Source organism: Lepidothrix coronata, unplaced genomic scaffold (assembly GCF_001604755.1).
Source record: "Lepidothrix coronata isolate B3197 unplaced genomic scaffold, Lepidothrix_coronata-1.0 Scaffold22, whole genome shotgun sequence".
NCBI classification, from domain to species: Eukaryota; Metazoa; Chordata; class Aves; order Passeriformes; family Pipridae; genus Lepidothrix; species Lepidothrix coronata.
The window spans coordinates 5,391,753-5,414,069 of NW_016690202.1; the positions used below are offsets into that span (position 1 = coordinate 5,391,753).

General features: G+C 37.0%; 1 protein-coding gene across 3 annotated transcripts in view; it reads left to right on the forward strand.

Moving 5' to 3' along the window:
- SMARCA2 (SWI/SNF related, matrix associated, actin dependent regulator of chromatin, subfamily a, member 2) overlaps positions 1-22,317 on the forward strand; it is a 119,211-nt gene that overhangs the window by 47,270 nt on the left and 49,624 nt on the right. For all 3 annotated transcript variants that reach the window (XM_017808145.1, XM_017808147.1, XM_017808146.1), the window contains 14 exons: positions 3,291-3,461; positions 7,275-7,328; positions 8,818-8,948; positions 9,136-9,196; positions 10,582-10,682; positions 10,977-11,124; positions 12,739-12,902; positions 14,389-14,455; positions 15,029-15,139; positions 16,547-16,789; positions 17,096-17,209; positions 18,458-18,565; positions 20,901-20,987; positions 21,889-21,935. In XM_017808145.1, coding sequence (XP_017663634.1) covers positions 3,291-3,461; positions 7,275-7,328; positions 8,818-8,948; positions 9,136-9,196; positions 10,582-10,682; positions 10,977-11,124; positions 12,739-12,902; positions 14,389-14,455; positions 15,029-15,139; positions 16,547-16,789; positions 17,096-17,209; positions 18,458-18,565; positions 20,901-20,987; positions 21,889-21,935 — 1,607 coding nt within the window. The remainder of the gene's footprint in view (positions 1-3,290; positions 3,462-7,274; positions 7,329-8,817; positions 8,949-9,135; positions 9,197-10,581; positions 10,683-10,976; positions 11,125-12,738; positions 12,903-14,388; positions 14,456-15,028; positions 15,140-16,546; positions 16,790-17,095; positions 17,210-18,457; positions 18,566-20,900; positions 20,988-21,888; positions 21,936-22,317) is intronic.

Consider the following 22,317-nt stretch of genomic DNA (forward strand, 5'->3'; position numbering starts at 1 on the left):
AAATGTATAGAAGAAGTACCTTGTCTAGATTACAAAGACTGTGTATTCAGTAGTATTAGTAACAACATGATAATGATAATTTATTTTTTCTGAAGCCTTGGGTTTTGAGCATTGTACTTTTGGTGACTTGGACATTATAACAGAATTTTGCAAGCAGTTTTTCAAGCTCAGTTTGAACATTACAGCTTTTCTTGCTGTCTGCAGCTCTTGTGTCTCTCTAGAAAGGCAGGAGATCTCCAAGAGTTTTTTGAAGTATTTCTTGCTTGTGTTTGTTTTTTTTAAGGCATTGTATACTTCCCTTATTTGTTGTTTTAGCCAAAATTGGGAAAGGCACCTCTGCTGCTTTCCATTTATTTTTCTGACATGCTACATTATATCTTCACAGCACATGAAAATAATATTCCTGGTATGTCTTACTTCTAACAACACACACAGTTCCATAAGGATGCAGGAAGACTTAGAGATAGGGGTTATCTGGTGAATCATGTTTTTGATAATGACCTCTATCAGAGGTGCGATAACACCAGAGTAGAACAATGGTAGATAAATACGCCCAAAATAAAATTTTCACAAGATGCCTAAAAAAAAAAATGATCTGTATTCATACTGGAAAAAGGACTAAATGCGAGTTCACATCCAGCTCCCATATGGGTTCTTCCTCTTGCTGGGCTACCCATACTTCATGTCTTTGAAAAGTCATCTCTATAGGAGTCTCATCAAGCATCTCTGTTTCAGGACATTGCAATCTGCCTGATGGAGCATTGATTTTATTTTTCTCCCTTGCCTGTTAAAACCGCTGTAGATTTTTTCAGTCCTATGGGTAGGAATTATGTAGAATTATGGAGTCTCTGAATCTCAGAGTCACTCAGGCTGTGAGGGAGCTCTTTAGACCAACCACCTTCTCAAAACAGTGTTAACATCGAGTTCCAAATGGGTTTCTCAAGGCTTTTTTAGTCATGTCTTGAAAACCTCTAACATCAGAAATGGCAAAACTTCTCTGCCTGTTCAGGTCCTTCTGGGATGCAGCCCAGCCCTCGAGCATATTGACTGGTATCCCCCAGTTTCGTTTCATCTGCAAACTTGACTGGAGTGCCCTCCATCCCTTCCTCTGTGNCACTGATAGACATGTTAAACACAATGTGACCCAGGATAGACGCCTTTCGTTTCCCTTACTGTTTTCAGATAAAGTATGACCCTCTGCCACTCTGTGGAGAGGAACTTGGGAGTACTAGTGGATGAAAAGGTGAACAGGACCCAGCAATGTGTGATTGCAGCCCAGAAAGCCAACCATATCATGGGCTGCATGAGAAGTGTGGGCAGCAGGTTGAGGAAGGTGATTTACCTCCTCTACTCTGCCTGTTGGAGAGCCCATCTGGAGTACTGCGTCAGTGTCTGGCATCTCCAGCATAAGACAAGATGTAGATCTGTTGGAGCGAGTCCAGATGAGTGCCATGAAGATGATCAGAGGACTGGAGCACTTCTCCTATGAGGAAAGGCTGAGAGAGTTGGGGTTCTGCAGTCTGGAGAGGGCTCTGGAGAGACTTGTGGCAGCCTTACAATACCTTAAGAGAGCCTGTAAGAAAGCTGGAGAGGGACTTTTTACATAGGCATATAGTGCTAGAACAAGGAGTAATCATTCTTTGACACTGTCCCCCACAAAGATTGTCCTGGAGAAACTGGCTGCTCAAGGTGTGGACAGGTGCACTGTATGGGGGTGAAAAACTGGCTGGATTGCCAGGCTGAGAGAGTGGTGGTGAATGGAGTTACCTCCAGCTGACGGCTGGTCACCAGTGGGGTTCCCCAAGGCTCAGTACTAGGGGCAGTTCTGTTTGATACCTTTATCGATGATCTGGATGAGGACACTCTCAGTCAGTTTGCAGAGGACACCAAGTCAGGCAGGAGTGTTGGTCTGTTGGTGGTAGGAAGGCCCCACAGCAGTATCTGGACAGGCTGGATCAGTGGACCAAGGCCAGTGGTATGGGATTCAACAAGGCCAAGTGCCAGGTCCTGCCCTTGGGTCACAACAACCCCAGGCAGCACTAGAGGCTGGGGGAGGAGTGACTGGAAAGCTCCCTGGTGGAAAACAACCTCATAGTGCTGGTCAGAAGCAGCTGAACATGATCCATCAGTGTGCCCAAGTGGCCAAGAAGACCAGTGACATCTTGGCCTGTATCAGCAATAGTGTGTCCCGCAGGACCAGGGCAGTAAGTGTCCCTTTGTGCTCGGCACTGGTGAGGCTGCCCTTCAAAAGCTCTGTTCAGTTTTGGGTACACTGAGGTGCTGGATTCTGTCCAGAAAAGGGAAATGGAGCTGATGAAGAGTCTGGAGCACAGGTCTTAGGAAGTGCAGCTAAGGGAGCTGAGGTTAATTAGCCGGGAGAAGAGAGAGGCTCAGCAGGGTCCTTAACCACCTGAAAGTAAGTTGTAGCAAGATGGAGATTGGTCTCTTCTCCCAGGTAACAAATGATAGGACAAGCAGAAATGGCCTCAAATTGTGGCAGGGGAGGTTTAGATTGGATTTTGGGAAAAGGTTCTTCACTGAAAGGGTGGTCAAGCATTGGAACAGACTGCCTGGAGAGGTTCAAAAAACATCACTCAAGATTTGCGTATCTACTAACTTCCTCACCCTTACTAATACATAAACAGAAAGCTGCTTTCATTGAAAGCAAACAGACTTTCTGGAATCACAGAATATTCTAAATTGGAAGGACCCACATGAATCATTGAGTCCAGCTCTTCAGTGAATGGCCCATAGAGGGATCAAACCCATGACCTTAGGGTTCTCAAGAGTCACTCAGGTGTGGTGCTTGGCAGTGTTGGGTTGATGGTTGGACTCCATGATCTTCGAGGTCTTCAAACCTTAGTAATGATTCTGTGATTCTTTAGAAGAAAGTATGTTTTGAATAGGTATTAGGAAGAAAATCTTCGCTGTGAAAGTGGTGAGATAGGATGCCCAGAGAAGTTGTGGATGCCCCATCCCTGGAAGTGTTCAAGGCCAGGTTGGATGTGGTTTTGAGCAACCTGGTCTAGCGAAAGGTATCCCTACCTGTGACAAGGGAATTGGAACTAGATTATCGTCAGGGTCCCCACCAACCCATATGATTCTGTGATCTGTTGATACAGATGTATGACCCTCTGGGTCTAATCATCCGGCAATTTCTTTACCCATCTACCCATCCCTCTATGCAGATCGTACTGACCTAAGATAGCACTTGCTTATTGAAATAGGAGTTGGATAGAGTTTCTTTGGAAGCATGTCTGTTGTGACTGACATCTGTTTTGTATTGCTAGGCTGAAGATGAAGAAGGCTACCGTAAACTGATTGATCAAAAGAAAGATAGACGCCTGGCCTACCTCTTGCAGCAGACAGATGAGTATGTGGCTAACTTGACTAACCTAGTATGGGAGCATAAACAGGCACAAGCAGCCAAGGAGAAGAAGAAGCGAAGGAGAAGAAAGAAGGCAAGTAGATACAGCTGGTATTTTCAAGCCATTTCTTTTTCAAATCCAATTTTAATGTTAATAAATATAGTGGTGCCCAGTTGTCATACACATACCAACCAGAGTGTCTAAAAAAAATCTACACTGCCAAATTCTTAACACTGAGGGAACTCATCTCTCTCTCTCTCTCTGTCTCTCTCTCTCTCTCTCTCTGTTAAAGTATGTATATGCTATTGTAAACTCAAGGTTAGCAGGAGGCAGGAGTGTAAAATTCTGAGCTGTTAACATCAATTTCCTCATAACATTAATTTGCTCATAAACTTTCTACAGGAGAAATTGGGACAGATGTGTAAGTTAGGATTAATGTAGCCAAAAAGGGTCCTGTGTATCAAAAATACATCCTATGAGGAAGATGGGAAGAGTCTGATTTGCTTAACTGTTTTGTGCAGGGCAACTGTGTTACACTTCCGCATTCTGCGCTGGGCTCAGTCCATTTTGTAGGACCATTGGAAATGAATACAGAGAAAAAACCTGGGTGGTTTTATTATAGTAAGTGGGTAATTTGACAGTAGGATTGTTCATTGTGCATTTTTAACCTTTAATTGAAACTTTTCCAAATTACCTTTCTTCCTATGAAATGTTTTACTCTGCAAGAGAGACTTGTTGAAACTGAACCAGTGCAATTTTCAAAAAAATAATTCTGTGTGTGAAATAGTCATTAAGCAGTGTTTTGACAGTTTTTGTGACCTCAGAGTACCTTTCATCTCTTGCAGAATGGGTAAGAGGATTTTTATAATCAACTTCTGCGCCTGGGTTGCTACTAATTACCAATTGAAATATAAACATTATGTTTACAGGGTTTACTAGCAGCACTCAAAATATGCTAGTAAAAACCAGCATATAAAAAATACTGATTTTGAACATTAATGGCCTAAAAAAATAGTTCATGTTTTCTCCTGCCCTCTCAAAAACCTCTGTAATTTTTTTTTGAGAGTATGTTCTTAACATAGAAACAATACTCTGTGTACAAAGTTAAAAGGTAATTTAAATGAGCTTCTTGACCTGTGCTACCAGTGAGAACAGGCCTGGTTTAATGTATGGAGTGCGCAGTAGAGATAGTAATTAATGAGACACCATGTGGAATAAATGCACTGCTCTAATGAATAGTAATAATTTCTTTAACAATCTACATTCGTGATATGGTTCTCCTTCTATGTCAGTTTAGTTGAAGTATGTATAAAAAACAGAGTATCTTCTGGCCACATCAATAAAGACATAGTTTTCTGTCACTGAAGTTAAAGGGAAATATGCCCCATATATATTCAGTGTTTATAAAACCTAAAACCTAAAGGAAAATTAGCAAAACAAAATAAATCTCTGCTCTCTCTTGGTCATCTGCAGCTTTTTGTTTGTAATTAACTTCTTTCCAGCAATCAACTGCTCATCTGTGAAGGATATAGGAGTTCACACAAATATGACCATTTACTTTAATTTAGAATTCTATGAATTTGTAATTGCGTGGTGCAGAACTCATTGAAGTTAGTGAGCACAGTGTCTTTTTTCTAAGTCACGCCATTTAGTCCTTACGCTTTTATGTTTTGTAATCCATGTGAAAGTTTGATCTACTGACACCTGTAGTTAATATTTTGCTCTTACAGAGAAATGACAAAAGAGAGTTCTTAGGATTTCCTCCTTGAAATGGCAATGAGAAAGTGAATGGTGAAGAAATACTTCTAATATTTGCCAGACTGACATTATAGAATATCCAAGAGAACCCTATTATTACTAGAATAAAATTTGAGATTAGTCCATTCTCCCTGTGGGATACAGTTTCTGGAATCTTTGATAGATTTTCCCTCTTTACTTTTTCCACATTCCTCTAGTTGCATTTTCTATCTTCAGCTTCCTACTGTAGTCATGGATTAGAAAAAAATATTCCATATGCAATTTTCATCTGATAGGCAAGTTCAACTTGCTGTGCAGCCTTTCAGTATGCAGCCTATGCAGTAGATTTCCTGTTATTATTTCTTGTCAAGGATTAAATTGTCAATATTAAAGATATGTTTACATAGTCCAAAATAAAAGTACAAGATATCTGTCATTATTTACATTTATCTTCTTAGTGACGTATGCTTCTGCTTTCCAAAATTGTTTTTTAACTATAGGTTGTAAATGTTTTTGTTCTCACAGGTTCTAGTCTTTGCACAGTGAACAGCACTGATGCTTACTGCTTTTTTGTGATTTGAGTTGTAAGGTTCTTTGCCATTGCCTGTAGCTAAGCTGTAATAATCTTTATATATTAGAGAGCAGTCTCATGTGCAAAAGAGTGGACCCCTGCCCTTGTTCGTCCAAGGAAAAAATGTCATCAGTCAATGTAGTGTATTCAGCCAAGGCCAGATATGTGCTTTCATAACTTACTCTGCCCTTCTGTTTATTTGAAGTCTTCAGTTCTGGTTCCTTCTTTGTCAGTAGACATACCTGCTGCCTAGAAATGCTGAAGGAAGCAGCCTTAAAGCTCATATTGTTATTGTTCCTACTGGGTATCAGCTATTGTGTTGATCAGAACCAATGACATTAGTGGGGCCCGGTGAAATGTTTATAAACCTCTCCTGTATATTAAAGAGTGTTACACTTCATAAACATTTTAAAGATTTTAGACTAGAATTATGCCTAATCATGTCTCCATTTTTGGTAGTACTAATGGAACGGTAGTGTGAAGGCTGTGTGAAAGAAATAAGAATAACATTTTGTAAAATGAGGAATTGAATGATACCTGTTGCTACATGTTCATTTGAAGTTCATGCCTTGGATAATGGACTTCAATGGCAAAGAAAAAGGCTCAAGACTTGATCTGAACCAGATATTAAGGATTATCTCAATATTCAGAAGTCCAGCTATTCCTCAGACATACTTCTTAAAAAAGAAATAACTAGATAATCTACATTTATCACATACATTAACAATACTTGAAAGTTGTTTATCTCTAAAACACAGTTTAAGAGATCTGTTCTTGTTGTTAGCATGATCTCTTTACATTGGTATCCAAAATAATACTTTGCTGTAGTGCTGTAAACTCATCACTGTGCAATAAGCAGAAGCTGTATAATATCCTTTCTTTCTCAGAATTGTTTGAATAAAGAGGCAGACTATGTCTTTCATTTTCTCATTTTTAAGTAGGGTAAATGAGGACAGACTTTGAGGAAGATACTGCTTATTTCCTAGAGGTGTACCTGGGAAGAAAAAAATGTGGCTTACTCCAGTGAAGAACTCTAGGATTCTTTTTGTTTGTGATTTGAGTAATTGTTATTTTCAAATGATTAGGATATAGTGTAAAACATTCCCAAAATTCTCCTTCTAATTAGTTGTCAGACCAAAAAAACCCAATGTACCCAAGATAAAAGTGCCCTGCATGAATTTACAATCTGTGATATCTGCCGACATTTTCAAAACAGAGATTAAGGCAGTTTAGAGGAAATTAATAGTAAATCACATGAAAATAAATACATACTTTATTTGCATTAGAGCAGTGTATAAGCAGCTGAGCTATAGGTCTGAACCAAAAAAATCAGTGGGCCGGCCACTTCTTAACATGCAGATTTATAACACTGACTACAGGTGTGTAGGTACTCTCTTAATACTAGTAAATGGTTTATGTTTGGTAGTAACTCTATGCCTATCTCTATCCATATCTGTCACACCGTAAATAATATGAATCCTAGGCTGTTCAGAAACAAGTGAAACATATTCATAATACAGAATACTGACATCATATAGCGTATTCTTTCTGTACCTGTATTCTGACCGTAATATTTTTCAAATCTCCATTTGTTGTAGAAGGCTGAAGAAAATGCAGAAGGAATGGCATCTGGTCTTGGTCCTGATGGAGAGGTATGAATTTTACAGGGGCTTTTTTTTTTGTTGCTGTTGTTGGTTTTTTGTTGTGTTTTTTTTTTTTTTAAAAACCAACTTCCTGGTGATTGTTTTGTGTATCATTGCTATAACTTCAAAAAAAAAATCATGACCACAAATGTTATAAAAGCTGTTGTTTATAACCAGGAATAAAATTACCTAGATTACATGTATGCTAGCCTGTCACTATTTAGAAAGTTGAAGACTAAAAGAAAAAATATAGTGAGTCTATCACTGTGTATGCTGAAGTCTCCCTCTTAACTGTAGTATGCATAAGTAGTTTTCTTACAGTCTATGTACAGACAATTTACTTCCTCATACAAGCTCATAAACACCATATAGTCGGTCTTCTCATCTTTATAAAAATACATTGTTGACATTGCATGTAATCACCTTTCAGTCACGATCCAGAATATAGTATTATGATGGATTAAGACATTTGAAAGTGCTTTCTTCCTCAGAAGCGAGAGGAAAAGAATAATTTTTCTGTGTCATTCTTTGAATAATATTTTTCACTCAGTAGCAGTGCATATGCTAACAGAACTATTCTGTTAGTGCAGTTTTTGTATTAATTTTTCTATAAAGACTTTAGAATTGTATTTATTGTTTTACTTCTGGTCTTTTTTGTACTTGCAAGCGATACTTACAATATAGTTAAAGAGTTTTATTGGAATACTTTAATATACATATGGTTGCACAAGGAAAATGCACATAACATTCCCATAACTTCAGTATTTATGGAAATGGCCTAAGTTTTATACTTTGTCAGTCAGTGTATTTATAATTGTTCAGAATTACTATTTGTTGCTCATGAATGTATGTATTTGGGCAAGATTCTTCAGCAGAAACAGTATTAAAAGGCAAAAAGGTTTCAAAGTAAAAAAATAGGTGATTAAACAGGGCAAAGAAATAACAGAAAAAGTAATTATACTGCTCTGGTTTTGTTAGAGCACCAGAATAAGTAAAAGATTTTGTTTGTGCAAGTGCTTCATCAACTTAGTTGAATAAGCTAGGACAATGAATCTTTAAAATAGGCCTTTACTTAAAAAGTTAACTAAATTGTTACATCCTTGTTTCTCAGTAAAAAGCAAAAAGGTCATAAGGTCACTGTATGTTTTCTGTTACAGGTGTCCATTGGTATAAATAACAGGATTAAATGCCTGTAAGAATACATACCTTGTGTCTTGATTCACAAAACCCAATAGTGTATTCTTTTCCATGCTGGTCTTACTAATTTACTTGGAATACTCTGATATGTTTGTGGATGTCACGTAGAATATGTTCCACACAGAAATACTGTGACTTGGTGTTTGCTTGATAGTCACGTGCAAAAGTGTGGCTTGTAGTAACAAAACTTTACTGGTTGTTCAGAACTGGAATTTTGAAAGTCTTGTTTGTTCTTTTTGTTATGTAATGCAGGCATGAAGTTCAGTTGCCTTATGGTATAAAATTTCATTTGAATTTTTAGCCTATAGATGAAAGCAGTCAGATGAGTGACCTTCCTGTCAAAGTGACTCACACCGAAACAGGCAAAGTTCTTCTTGGACCGGAGGCACCAAAAGCAAGTCAGCTGGATGCTTGGCTGGAGATGAACCCTGGGTAAGTAGTTACCATACCAAGTAGGTTGTTTTTTTCTATTTGCATTGATATTTTTCATACGCTTTTTTCTTGTTTATTCTTTATTTTATGTAAGCTTTATTTTATGTAAGCTGAGTAGGAAATGTATTGAACCTAATCCCTCCTCTTGTTAACTGTAATTCATAATCTTTCTGTCGTCTTTGTACAGCTATGAAGTTGCTCCCAGATCAGACAGTGAAGATGAAAGTGGCTCTGAATATGAGGAGGAGGTATGTATCTTTAAAAAAAAGACTATGACAAATAAAACAGTAAAAACAAGTACTTATTTCATGTGGTATTTTCCTGTTTTTCATAAGGAAGAGAGGGGAAGTGATAGCAGCTGTGTAGGTGCTTTAAGACTAAAACAAACAGGAAAATTAACTGATTTTGTAGTTCTCCATTCATAGCAGATGCTCTTTATACATGCTGTAAATGCCTAACTGGTAACCATGGTTAAGAGTAATACTTTACTCTTGACTGTTAATAATTGTAAACCAGATAATTAAGCAGATTCCTATATTAAAATATATCTCAGAAAAGACAGCATTGTGGTTTTGTTCTGAATAAAGTCAACACCTTTAAAGTTTATGCATTGGAGTTTTATACACAATTCTGAATAACGTGGTTATTGTTTATATATTATGTGTATTAAAATTTTGGGAATTATAGCAGGGATTTGACATTCGGACTGTTCAGGGTAAGCTTATTTGGTTCAGTACTTTAATGGTGTTTTAAATACTATTGTTACAAAAATTCTAAAAATAATTTTAAAATTGACACACACAAGGATCCCAACCTTGCAGGGTCATAATATTAGGTACTATGAATAATGAATACTGATACTTACATAGCACTTTTCAGATAAGTGCTTTCTAAAAGGAGGAGAGAAGTAAGGAGTAGAGAAGATCCATGTTCAATCAACAGCCTAGTAGCAGAACTAGGTAGAGAGTTCAGGTCTCATAAGTTTAGCTGTCTTTACAATTCTAGACCAGATGACCTCTGAAACTAACTGGACTGTGTGATATGCCTTTGTTGGGCTAATTTCTGCTAATGTAATTCTGTATGACTTTCAGTATTAATATAGGAGAAGAGGGCTTCAGATTTTACAATCTTACTTTTTAGTGAGGTTTTAAATTGTTGGCAATCTGTTGCAACTGTAGCCAGAAGACAGACTATCTTAAAAAGAGTAAAAATAACTGGGTTTAAAAAGTTAAGAAACTAGAAGCCTAAAATAGTAGTCCTTGACAGTTTTTCAAGCTTCATTAATTTATCACACATCTAGAATATGATATAAAAATCAACATGGTATTAGAATCCTGTCCTTGAACATGGTACTCAGAGAAAGCTTTTTGAAAGTAAGATCATTAGAGGGGAAATAGTTTTTATTTCAAAGTAGCATGACTTTCTGTTGTTTAATATATGTCAAAAATTAATCATCTTGTTATACTGCAGTGCAGTTTCATTGTAGAATAGATGTGAGTTGAACTTTGTGATTTAGATGTGTGTCATAAAGCATTGACCAATGAGAGTTACTATATGTGCATGCCAGTTGAAGGTATGACTGAGGAACATATTGCGCTTCCCAGCACCTCTGTTCTTTTTCTGTATTCTGTAGGATGAGGAGGAAGAATCAAGCAGATTAGAAGCAGATGAGAAGATACTCCTGGATCCTAACAGCGAGGAAGTTTCTGAAAAAGATGCAAAGCAAATCATTGAGTGAGTGTTCCTTAGGTGCTGGGTTTTGTTAAGAATTGTGATTTCTTACAGTGGCATTTCCCAAGAGTAACTTTCTCTAGATTACAGTGAGTTGTAGTAGCTTATCTGGCATGAATATCTGCAGAAAGGAGCATGATCATTTAATTGTGTACTGTTTATAAAGAATCCTGCACCCTTTGATGTACTCATCTCAGTTGAGAACTTTCACTGTTTCTTTAGACATACATATGTAAGCTATGGTCGAAAAAATATTTGTTTGTGGGAATTCACCTGAGTTCTTTTTCTGCTTTCCAGGACAGCCAAACAAGATGTGGATGATGAATATAGCATGCAATATAGTGCTAGAGGCTCTCAGTCCTACTACACTGTTGCTCATGCAATCACAGAAAGGGTGGAAAAGCAGTCTTCCCTTCTTATTAATGGCACACTAAAACATTATCAGGTGAGAAATCATTAAAATACTTAACACTTGGAATTACTCCTAGCATTTCAGTGTGGTATTTCAAGTGGCAAACTGAAAATTTTTGAAGATATACAAGATCTCTACTAGGTTAGAATTTGGGAATATGGACAAAGCAATGACAGTTATCTATCATGGATGATGTTTCATACATACTGCTTAAATAATAATACCAACTTTCTGCATATACCTCTACCTTTTTTTCATTGCACATGAATAATATATTGATTTTGCTATCATTCTCATTGAACTGTAATTTCAGTTCTTATTGTTTTAATTTGTGGTGGATTAACAACATTTTCCTTCTTCAGTATTTAGAAGTTTAGGATTTTATTTTATAATTAAGATCCTAGTACTTCAGTGCAGTGATGATACAATTTGGAAATAAGAAAAATAGTTTACTGTGGAGGATTGGTGTAACATGTTCTTTACTGACTTTCACTGGATTTAGTAACTAGGAACTTCTGTATCAGACATAAGCTGGATTCAGGTGTGATTGAAAATGTCTTTGCGTGTTTTCAACAGTTCTGCATTTGTACAACTTCGTAGGAAACTAGACCTGCATTTTTTCTCTAGGCAGAACATTATTTCTATATCCACATAAAATAAAGAATAATGATGCAGACACGATAGTTTTCCTATTCTTGATTCTGAAGCTACTTTGTAAGTGGGACATGCAGTGGCAGTACAAATTCTGATCAACTCCTGCTAGTTTAATACATAAATATGAATCAGTCCACATGTTGGTAAAACCAGTGAATTGGCAACATTGTTTTGGAGACTGTCTCCCAGGGTCAGCAGAATGTTACTTGAGGCACATAGAGTTTTCTGTCTGAACTTCCTCAGGACACTTAATTGTCTGCTCGCTCCATGCATGAGACACACCAGAAGTCTGGATCTTAGAAGCAGAAACTTACTTTGCATGTCCATCAGTAATGTGATATACTCATATGTGGAATTCTCTCTGATAAGGGAATAGTGCTTTCTAGAAGTACCCTTCGGAGTGTGAAATTCTGATACGTAGACATTGCCAAGCTACAGTACCCTGGCTTCCTTCCAATTCTGGAATTTTATACACAAGGCATATTTGGATGAAGTTGTCCTACTCTGGCGTATGGAGGTTTGGACAGCAGGCACTAAATGGACATGTGCTACAAGTGCTTTAGCATACCAATAATGCATTTGGCAAGGATGAGGCTTACATGTTTTGCACAGATTTGATGGTGTTGGTTTTGAAAGATTTTAATTGACGCAGGCAAATGGCATACAATACACACAGGAAGTTTTAGCATTTGACAGCTGAAATTGAAGAACAAACTCTTGCAGTGGTGTTTATCAGCCTTACATGTGAGTGACTCTGTTGCTTTGTCTGCAACTAAAACCTCCTTGTATGAAATTCAGCTTTGTTGTGAAGACTTGGCTAAACAGGAGTGATGATTTCCCTGTAAAGGTAGACAGGGGGCCCCATGCATATAGTATTACTGCAGGAAATGCAGCATGTATGTAAACAGGGACATCAGAACATTGGTTCTGTACTGCTGATGTTAGTTACTTGTGTGAGTTTTAAATAACTGAAATTATTATTCTTCATTTCAGCTCCAGGGACTGGAATGGATGGTTTCACTCTATAATAACAATCTGAATGGAATTTTAGCTGATGAAATGGGACTAGGAAAGACAATACAGACTATTGCACTCATTACTTACCTGATGGAGCACAAAAGACTCAATGGCCCCTATCTCATCATTGTACCCTTGTCGTAAGTAATGGATCTCTTTCTAGCATTGGCATCCTGAGCATTGCAGATTGGTTTATTTGGAAAGCAACACACTGACAAGACCAGAAAGCTGATAAAGCATTCGATTCTACTAATTTTGGCGAACTGGAGTGGTTTGAATTTACTCTAATTCACTCTTAAGCCGCTAGAGGGGGATGTTTTTTTCTTTCCATGCATGCAGTTTTCCATTCGTCTTTTAACTCTGATATTAAAAATCTGTTGCTTAATTCTTTAAACGTCTGGCTCTTCATCTGATACCATGTAAGCATGCTTTAATGAGGTTGGATGATCTTTTAAGTACTATATAGCTAGCCCTGGATATATATAGCCTCGATGAGTGATATTCACACTTTTGTCAGGTGTCCAGATTATGAGTGTTTATTGTGCTGTCCTCCTTTGGCTTTTCCTTAGTTTTCCAAGATGATGCTTGTTTTATAGATGACTTGTAATGCATTTTTCTTTCTCCGAAGGTGTGGTGTGGGTTTTAGTGATCTGGATAAAAAAATGCAAGGCACTGCAAAACAAATGTAGGAGATTGAGGGGTTGTTTGCTTCATTTTTCTGTGACTTGATTGATGTGCAGAAGGTCCTTGGCCTTTTCATTAGCTGATTTGTCCTCCAGTTGTGCTGTGCGTGCAAATCTGTTGCAGGATTAGGAATAATTTGATTTGTGGTCATTTCTTGATTTCTTTTGAGGTGTCCTGCCTTCTGGCAATGCTGCAGTAGCAACTGATTGACTAAGATAAATGCCACAGCTGTGCCTAATTGTATGAATATGAATTATGAGCTCTAGTGTGAAAAGAAACATCTGGGAGAAGATCTCTAAAGTAAAACAAAGTTAAAAATAAAGGGAAAGTGTTATTAATGTCAGTTTTTACATGGGTACAGTAAAAATACCAAATTTCTCTTAAGTACTCTAATTATTTTTTTATGTTTCTAGAAGAGGGAAGCTGAAACTTCTTTCTTGCATACATTTCAAAAGCTGCCTTTCGCTGCCCTTTCTAAATAGCTAGTATTGCTGCCATCACAGGTCCAATAAGAAGGGGGAAAAAAAACACAAGCAGCTGAAAAACCACGAGGTTATTTTTTGCTGTTGTCTTCTGGTGGTTTTGGATCATAAGTAGTATAAAAGAACTTACTAATCTATTTTTCTCTTCAAAGTATTTTGTTCTTTTTCTTAGTATGTTCCAAAATACAAAGGTGCATGTAAAACACTACTCTTACTGGTTTCAGAGAGGCCCCTGAATATAAACTGAAAGAGTGTTTCACACATTTTTTGTGCTTACTTCCCTCTGAGATGCTTGTATTTTATTACAGTATATAAAGTGCATATTTAAAAATATGCTGTTATTTGTGGTGTTGGATTACATAAAATGTGTTGAAAAGCTGGCAGCCACTTAGAAACATTTATGAAGTTTGACCTGCAAATGATGAAACATGTTACTTTTTCTTTATAATCTCTTTGATAGGACCTTATCCAATTGGACATATGAATTTGACAAATGGGCTCCTTCTGTGGTGAAGATATCTTACAAGGTTTGATTTGCTTTTTATATGACAATAGAATTAAAGGAATGAGACTAGGGCCAGTTTTTCTACTGTCTCTGCGTGCATTTAGTCTGTTTGCTCATTAGATTTTGTGATGTCTGTCAGGGCCTAAGCATGAAATTAATCACACTTAAGAAGACTGTAATAAACTGTAAAAGACTAGAGGAAGATTACTGTAAAAAACTGTAAAAAATGCAGAATAAAATTGTTAATTATCATATTGCAAGGCTTCTGGTGAGACTAATACAAATGGTGACTACTTCACATTTTAAACATAGCTGAATACTTTCTTGTTTGCCTACTGTACTAGTGATATGGCCAAACAATTTGTAAGGAGGCTAGACCATTGGCTACGTATTTTCATGGCCGCCATAAACAGCTTTACAGTTTAGCAACTGTTTAGAGAAGGCACTCTGAAGAAGTCTGGAACGTATCAATGTATTATTTACAGAACTGTAGGATTACAAGTTGATGTAGTTACTCATTGTCTGCTAATTCAGTAAAAAAAGTATTTTCTTCATCAGAATAAAGAGTAACTATTAACTTCTCTCTCTCTTTTAGGGTACACCTGCAATGCGCCGCTCACTTGTTCCTCAACTTCGAAGTGGAAAATTCAATGTTCTTTTAACTACTTACGAGTACATAATAAAGGACAAACATATCCTTGCTAAGGTAATAGACTATCCTCTCTTTACAGCAAGACCAAGACACCTTCCAATGGTGCATACCACAAAACACATTTTTGTTTTATAGGGAAGGTCCCATTGTTCTGTCTTGCAGTAAAAGTTAACCCTTCTTGGTCACAGCTCTTCCCTGTGTGAACAAAAGGAATTTCCTGAATGTGGCCAAGGGACTAATTCCTTTGTGCAGTTCTGTCTGTATACCTGCCTGTCCGTGGAAGAACATGACTGTTCTCACTTCTGCATAGTATTAATATAGCCCGAATTTGCAGCAGTGACTTTAAATTTTTTCTGTTGTTTCTGACCTGAAGCTCACTCTTACTAGAGCTTTTCCAGCTATGTGGTGACTTTGTGACTAAATAGTTACCAGTATCATGAATTTGCTGTCGCTCACTGTCTACAGGTGTGCCTCAAGAGTAATGAATTAAATTGAAAACTATTGTACTGTAAGACTATTTCATGTACACACAAAACAGACTAGGGAAGTATTTTGCTATACAGAGAAACCATATGGTCCTCCTGTCCCGTTGTTGTTAATTTTCACTTTTATTTCTGTTACATACTGCATAATTAGATTACTTGTTTGTCCTCTCTAATACAAAAGCAATGCATTTTCTTAGTATAATTCAGAGTGTTTGAAAACAGCTTGAGACTGCAGAGTGTTTCTTTTCCTCTGTTTTTTCCCACTCTTGCTGAAAGATAGGAAGGACAGCCACTCAACCTGTCCTGGGAAATGGAATTAGGTAGCACCTATGAAAGGACAAACCGAGGCCTTTGTAGTCATATGGTCAGTGTGGCACTTGGGTTGACTATCCATGTTGTTACAGGTGGTAAGAGAGAGCAATATCTTTCAATATCTGCTGTGACTGCATTTAAACTTTCATATTAAGAAGTAGAAACTTTAGTTGAAAATGCAGTAACTGAGATGATTGTAATTATCCTGCTTTGTTCTCAATTGAAAATATCGGATTAGCTGAAAAGAAAGTAAGTTCAGGGTTGCTGTTGTTTGTGAGCATACTTCGTCTGAAAATGCTTTGTCCCCTTTCAAGGTTCTTGTTTGGAGACAGATTTATTTGGAGTTATTGTGGTCTCTTTTTTCCCCCGCGAACCATCTTCTGGCCTTGATTCTAATCTCTTTCTCAGAAATGGAAAGAATCTGCTGTTTGCTGTTACCATTCCCGTCAGAATTCAGCATCAGATTGAGCATACCTAGTTTTTGTCTCTGTGTTTGCTGCTTGCAAGGACAGTGGTATTTGCATAATGGTTGATTTGGCTTTCCTCACAGCTGAGAGTGACTAGTGTCTCAGGCTTGAAATATTTTTGTTCTACACCTGTTGGGAGAAATTGGACAATGTCTGACCTGCTGTTACTTTGCCAATTTTTCTTCTTTTTCCTTCAGATTCGGTGGAAATATATGATAGTAGATGAGGGCCATCGAATGAAGAACCATCACTGCAAGCTGACTCAGGTCTTGAATACTCACTATGTGGCCCCCAGGCGAATACTGCTGACTGGGACCCCGTTGCAGAACAAACTGCCTGAACTTTGGGCTCTTCTCAACTTCCTCCTCCCAACCATTTTCAAGAGCTGTAGCACCTTTGAACAGTGGTTCAATGCTCCATTTGCCATGACTGGAGAAAGGGTACTGTGGCAGTTTTTTTTAAAAGATCAGAAACAAACCAGTTTGAAGCTCCTCTGACAACAGAAAGGAACTTATACAGAAGGATTAGTGTTTTAAATCTCTCCCTGGTACTTAGGGAGTTAAGATAACTAAAAGTCTGGTATTTTTTATGATACCAGAAAATTTTAATGTCACTTAATTTTTGACTCAGAATCAGTTTGATCGTAAGATGCAAATAATTACTGCACATGCTTAACCTTTTATGTGAGAGATGACATTGCCTAATATACTAAGTTGCCTTGTAGTGACTTTTCTGAACTTCTGTAGGTGGACTTAAATGAGGAGGAAACTATTCTGATCATCCGTCGTCTCCATAAAGTACTTCGACCCTTCTTGCTGCGAAGATTGAAGAAAGAGGTTGAGTCTCAACTGCCAGAAAAGGTTTGCAATGATAGGAGTTTTGGAAAGGGTTTAATATTCCTTTTTAAGCATTGAATAGCGTTCCTTTTTCAGATTTATTTTTCAGAAGAGGACTTCTTTAGCATTTGTTATTGCTGTGACTGGTTTGTTTATAACTCTTCTGAGAAAGCTGGCCACTGAGGAAGCCTGAATACCTGAAGTTTCTGAATTCTCAGGATTCCTCACCAGTCTTACAGCTTTAATTCTGTTTGTTGTCATCGTTGTAAGACATGCAGCCTCTTCCCATAGAGTCTGGTTTCAATTTGTGAGTCAACCATAGACTGAGGATAAGACTCTCTGTCCTGACCCATCCTCCTTGCACTCCTTGAACTTTGTTCCCATGGCTAGTTCACTGAAATTCCTAAAGGACTACTTGACTTTATGAAACAGGCAGAATTTGGTCCTGCATTATCATTCTAAAAATTGTGTGAATTTTCTTTTTGAAATTGCACAATTTTTTTAACTAGTAGCTTTTTAATTCAGAACATAAAGTTATCTTCTGATTTGAAAGGTCAATTGTTTTTATATCTGGCCAATAAAAACACAGTGACTGTAATCTGGAAATGGGGCAACGGAAAAAGAAATGGGTTAAATTGGGTTATGAAATCTTTGTATTACTGTGTTTAAATCTAGTGTGCAGTTAAAAACTACTGTAATAAATACAGTTTTACAAAGCTGAACACCATGTCAGGCTGAACGTAAGGGTCATACAGTACTTGATTAATTCACTGTGTTTTAGTGGATATTGAGAAAATGGCATATTTCTATGACAACCTAGGTAAACATTATGCTAATTAGATACTGTGAGAGATGCTTATTTGCTGCATATACAATGATGATATTTTTATAATGTTTAACTCAATAAAGTCAACACAAAATACTTTTTTAATTACATGTTAAATGTAAAGTAAAACAAAATTAATTTTTAATTCTTTTTTTAAATTTTAAAAATTACAGAATGAGGAAAAAAATACGTTGGGTAATCCTACAGTTACATTCTTAGGATCCAACTGTCTCATGATAGTGTGGCTCACAGATAATCTTTCGAGATGCTCACTGCTGTGCTTGCAGTTGGATTGCTGGTTACAGAAATTTTATGTGGTGTTGGGGTACAGATAAAAGATCAGTAGTTGCTTTGTTTTGTGTTTTCAAATGGCAAGAACTTGCAGTTAGATCTTACTGATACTGTTATATTAGTGTGTTTATGGTTGGGTTTTTGTTTTACACTAGGTGGAATATGTGATCAAATGTGATATGTCAGCTCTTCAGAAGATCCTGTACCGTCACATGCAGGCCAAGGGAATCCTTCTTACAGATGGTTCTGAAAAAGACAAGAAGGTACAAAAGAAAGACTAAAATATGTTGGAAATACTGTATTATGATTAAACATGTTAACAATATTATTTCTGTTTTATAAAATCAGTATGTAGGCTCGTACTGCAGGTTTCTTATGGAGAAAGAAATCTCTGTCAGGCATGCTTTTCAGTTACAAGACTGCAGCTCATGCTTTCTTTTCACAAAGGGAAGATATTACTTGTATTCACTGTAGTTGCAGTGCCTTTCTGCAAACAGGGAATGTTAGAAAAAACCAGCATTTCCTTTGACCAAGTTAATTCAATAATGTACCTGAATAACTATGATTGTGGCAGCAATGGCTACAGAAGGTCGTTCATCTTGTCTTTCAGAGTGATTGGTTGTCTCGTTTCAGCCAGCTAGGGCTGTACACTTGCGTTCGTACTTAGAGGATCTCATGATGACAGAGTTCTTTAAGAGAACTGTATGATTCAAAGTCATGTAGTTAGATTTAGACTATGTGTTAGTAAATGTTGATTATGCCATCATGGGACTTCATCCAGTCAATGCAGCGTAAAGAAATTGCCATTCATCAACTTTCCACATTATAACAAATGTGAAATACTGTAGTAAATGTTAAATATCTTGAACAGGCACTGCAGAACACCTAGTGTGTAACAGTTTGGATTTGCGCCTTCTTGTGTATATGTTGCTGATGCAGTGCAATCAGCACATACAGTCTTTCCATAATCCTTTTTCAGATTGCCTTGGTACAGTGGGTGACTTTCTATTCAGTATCTTATTTTACCCTCCTAGTTTTGTGCAGTCAAATTGTTTTCTTTGCTGGTTCTTAATTAGAAGTCTAGACAAAACTGGTTCTTTTCACTGGATATTGGAACTCATCTTCATACTTCGAATACCTTTTAGACATTAATTTATGTTCCTTTGTTGTATTTTTTATGTAATTCTACAGTTTAATTTTGTCCGAAAAATTTCATTTTGTTTGAGTCTTCTTCCCTTTCTGATCTCTTTCTTTCACCTGCTTAGAAGCTTCTCCACCCAGCTTTACACTTAACCAGTTCAAATTGCCTTTGTTGTCTTCTAAACACTTGCCTCTCCTTTCTCTCCCCAAGGTGCTACAATTTTCATCTCTTGCCACCCTCTCTTAAATAATCTTTTTCTTTAGCTGTTTCATCAAGCTCTGTTATCCCTGATACCTGTTGACAGCAGAGGGAGGTGGTTGTTAAGACCACTTGGCTTCAGTGATCAAACAACTACTGTGTTAGGAAAAAATCCTGTCTTTCTGCAGCTCTGGCCTGGACCCAGCTGAGATAAGAGAGAGTTCATTAAGCTGGAAAACTCTAGGGAATTACATTTATAATAAATATGAACTGCATTTTGGAGCAAATTGGAGAGGATTTTGAAAAGAACAAAACCAAATTTTGAATGTGTGGAGTGCCCCCTTCAAATGGATAATGTCTGCCATAGATGAAAGTTATGATTTCAGCATACTTTCCAGAAAAGACTAGAATATTACTAGTATATATTATGACAAGTAGTGTATTCTCCCCTAGTTTTACGATTTGAAATTGCTAATTGTTTTTAAAGTGAATTTGAATTAGTCATACAAATCTTGGAATATTGCTGCCACTCTGATTACATTTGGCATCTGAAAGTGGCAAGTCCTTGGCAATGTTACTATGATAAGATGTTCTCAAACTTTTATTCACCAGTTGCAATTAGTTGTAACCATACACTTTGGTCTAGCGCAACAGCCTGATGTGTGTCCTGGTTCTACAGAAAGATTAACTGTAGTGTAGATTTTGAGAATATACTTCTTTTAACAATAAGATGACTCATGAATTTGGTGATCTTTAGCTTTTTAGCACCTGTGGCCCTGTGTTTTACTTGGCCTAGAATGAGAAACCCATTATGTTAACAGACTGGAGAAGATGCTGTGGAGTTGAAAAGCATCTAGCTAGAGTTGTTTCCTGTTAGAGGGTTCAGACCAGATGGAGTTTGTATGGATTCAAAGTAAACGGTATAAATAAGGAGGACAGTGGATGCTCTGCTTCACACCATGAATACTGCGGGTAGAAACATAATGCACTTTATGGATTGCTTCTGGGTCCTCCTTTTTCATTGCAGAGCATTGTTAGGACTGGTGAATTTATATAGCAAGACAACTGCACAGTAGCTTCTGGATTTTTGTTGTTTTGTTTGGTTTGGGATTTTTTTTATTATTTTGGGGGGGGTTTGTTTGTTGGGATTCTTTTTTAATTAGTGATGCAGTGTTCAGGTTTAGGATAAAAATATTTTCAAAAATTTTATTCTTAAGCTAAGAAATTAATAATTCGTTTTGCATTGTTTGTACCCATAGGGAAAAGGTGGGGCAAAAACTCTAATGAATACTATCATGCAATTGAGAAAGATATGCAATCATCCATACATGTTTCAGCACATTGAGGTAAGACTGACCAGTTTGATTTTGAGGGTTGTATTTATTCAGGTGGCTATCACAACAGAAAACTGCTGTAGAAGCTTATGTGTGTGGGAGGGAACATCTCTGTCCACATAATTTTTACTGGAAAGGACACATTTGAAAAAAACAGCCAACAACTCCCAGCTTTTTATTGTTAATCCAAAGTCTAGTTTAAAAGCATTTAATCTTATGGAATAGTGTTTTTAAAAAGTGAAGGTTTTTTTGTAAATTTAAGATATTCCAGAGCAACTTGATCTCCACATAGACTAAATTTGTGATGTATAGACACTAGTTCAAAATGTCATGTGTAGAATCTTTGTAACTGCTAATTAAATCTGTGTAAGACTGCTAATCTTTTACAATGTCAATTAAATTGTCCTATTCCATCCACCTTGTTTTTCCAGAAAAAATGTACTATCTATATAGCGCATCTCTCAATAGGACCTGAAGTACATAAATATAATATATCTGGAATTATAGAAACTGTCATAAATATCTGGAATGTAGCTATGTATATGAATGAATAATTAAGTTCCTACTGTGATGTATTATCATTGTAGTTTTCACTCTTTGTTCTCTTGTATGCTGGTTAAATAAATTGAGTAATTTGCAAATGGATCTTCTAGTAATCAGTATAAATTAATTAGAGTTCTACTGTATTTGTAATCTGGTAAAATGCAGAAGTTACTTCTGCAGACAATGAATTTCAAATAGTAGTAGAGGAAAACATGAAGCAGAGCACTGGGGCTACAAGGTGGCTTCCAAGAGTAAAATCATCATTAAGCTCAAACCCCAACATTCATATATTTGATTTAATTTCAATAAGAATGCAAGATTTTTGGTTCCTGTGTAGTTTGTAATATGTTTATTGCTTATAACTCTACAGGAGTCCTTCGCTGAACATTTAGGCTACTCAAATGGTGTCATCAACGGGTAACTGTTTCAGTTTTTCCTATGTTGTATTGTGTTGTATTGCAGTTAATGATCGCGTCATTTTTCTGGAGGATGCATGCTAGCAAACTCAAGCAAACTTATAGAAAGGCAGAGGAGGCACAGGGCAGATATGTAAAGCAAAACACACTAGAAGTAGTGCTAGAAGTCTTACAGGATCTTTTCATGATCCTCCATCTCTTTCAGGATAGCCAGCAGAAAAGACTATCTTCCTTTCCCCTTATTTTGAAATAATTTAGATACCATCTGAAATTCATTGGAATGACTCTTCAGAAGTACGAGTTGGGATTTTCTTCTCCCTCGTTAGTTTTACCTTCTACTTTTTCCTCTTTACCATCTTTATTTCAAATTAAAGTAGCATTTT